Source organism: Ciona intestinalis, unplaced genomic scaffold, assembly GCF_000224145.3.
Source record: "Ciona intestinalis unplaced genomic scaffold, KH HT000974.1, whole genome shotgun sequence".
NCBI classification, from domain to species: domain Eukaryota; kingdom Metazoa; phylum Chordata; class Ascidiacea; order Phlebobranchia; family Cionidae; genus Ciona; species Ciona intestinalis.
In genome coordinates this window covers 1-1,806 of record NW_004191295.1, presented here as the reverse complement: position 1 = coordinate 1,806, position 1,806 = coordinate 1, and the positions used below count along the sequence as shown (strand labels likewise).

At 33.6% G+C, this 1,806-nt stretch overlaps 1 protein-coding gene across 2 annotated transcripts; it reads left to right on the top strand.

Moving 5' to 3' along the window:
- Window positions 1–975: 975 nt before the first annotated feature.
- Window positions 976–1,795, top strand: LOC108950793 (kelch-like protein 25). Of its 2 annotated transcripts, XR_001975359.2 has the most exons (3): window positions 976–1,092; window positions 1,217–1,348; window positions 1,578–1,769. XR_001975359.2 is itself a non-coding variant. In XM_018816857.2 (2 exons), exons 1-2 carry the CDS (start codon window positions 1,275–1,277, stop codon window positions 1,759–1,761), a joined length of 258 nt encoding a protein of 85 aa, XP_018672402.1. In that variant the 5' UTR covers window positions 1,217–1,274; the 3' UTR covers window positions 1,762–1,795. The 2 variants fall into 2 exon arrangements, 1 of the variants encoding a protein (XP_018672402.1); XM_018816857.2 differs by lacking the exon at window positions 976–1,092 and having other exon boundaries at window positions 1,578–1,795.
- The last annotated feature ends 11 nt before the right edge of the window (window positions 1,796–1,806 follow it).

Below are 1,806 nucleotides of genomic sequence, written 5' to 3'. Positions count from 1 at the left end.
ATGTTATATAGTTACAGGCTTATTCATTATGCATGTAGTGGCCTTGCAGTTCGTATATTGTCGAACTATAGCTTCTAATTTCCAATTTAGGTTAATGGTGTTACAATTATTAAAAAAGGTGGTTTTTGTTAAGACGTGCAGCGTTATGTATAAGATCTATTAAGCAACTTAAACTCAAAGCAAGCAGAGAAGCCGACAAGATTTTTAAAGCTGTGCTCCCTTATTATTACGTCATAATCATTTCAGAAAAGGCGCGCACATTCTCGGTAATTCCCCCCGATTTTTAGAAAGAGGAACTTCTTGTAGCAACGGGTATCGTGGCAACCATTGTTGGTCGTTACTGGGTCTGTGCACAACGTATCACAGTAAGGAAAGCTGATATATTAATACATGTATAAACTTATGGATATAATAACGCTCTTATAGATAATACCACTATAGCTACACAGAAAACAGTCGCAGTTTGTTAACACAGTGGCAAGCTATCGTCTATTTCTAGCAAACCGAGACAGCAAACGCATTTTTAAATTGAAATGACGTTTTCGACTTAAATACTGGTCTTAACTGTATAAGATGTTCATAGTGTGTTTATACAGCTTGCTTAACATGTTTTAAGACACACACACATACAAGCCTTTGTCAAATCGTAAAACTTTGCATAAAGATTTTACATAGTATGGGGTCCCTTTAATTAGTGCATGTCCGCTATGTCCACAATATTCACTATGTCCACTATGTCTGCTATGTCTACTATGTCCACAATATTCCAACTGGACATAGCGAACATAGTGAATTAGTAAATATTGTGGACATAGCGGACATGCACTAATTATACTACCACTACTAAAAGAATAGGCTGGTGGAAAGTGTTACTTGTTGGTGGTTAGGGGTTGTTGGTTAGGGGGTTAGTGGTTATAAGGGTTAGTAGTTAGGGGTTAGTGGTTAGCAAATAATGTGGGGGAGGATTCTTCACTAGCACCGGGACCGCATAGTATGAAGTTTTAATTAAACTTTGATAATAATTGTGGTTTGCTAAAATCAGACTGGTTAACACAGTGGAAAGCTATTGTTCTTTCAAACATAGTTCCCAAGGTGGATATGGATTCTTAATTCATAAAATCATTACTAAGAAAAATGTTAATATTCATTCTTAATGCGTTATAGTCACATTGTGAAGTATTTTTAATTTACCACTTTATCATTTGACTCCTTTCAGTGCTTGGTTGGTGAAAAATAAATCAGCTTTTATATGCCAACCTCTACATAAGCATAAAATGGCTACAAATGATGAACACGTGATACAATACAAAGGCGATCATGAAGGACGTGTACTTACAAAGTTAAACAGGTAACATTCATCTAAATTGCTTTATTATTCCATAAGTTTACAGCAGTTTCATTTAAGGTTATTAATAAAAACACAACATAATATATCGAAATAATATAAATAAAAAAATATGTATAATGTTTGAATTAAGTTTGTTATAGATAATAGCTATGCAGTATGCATATTTAGCATGCTTTATTTCCTGCATTGCACAAAGTACAACAGTTTATTACGACAGAATAATTTTCAGGTTACGTAAAAGAAAAGTGTTTACTGATGTCACGTTCAAATTAGATGATGGAGAAGTTTCAGCTCAGAAAAGTATTCTTGCTGGATATTCTGATTATTATGAGAAAATGTTCACATCTGGGGTAATGTACCAATTGATATTTATTGTGACAATTCCCTTCATAAATGTTAATCTGTTAAAGTAGATTCTGTTAAAATAGTTTAATTATATCATTTGCATGTTGTAGACC

Excerpts from the sequence above, each read along its gene's own strand:
- LOC108950793 (XM_018816857.2), top strand. The coding sequence starts at position 1,275 with ATGGCTACAAATGATGAACACGTGATACAATACAAAGGCGATCATGAA. Across the intron at positions 1,349-1,577 it reads GTACTTACAAAGTTAAACAG|GTTACGTAAAAGAAAAGTGT; the intron begins GTAACATTCATC and ends AATAATTTTCAG.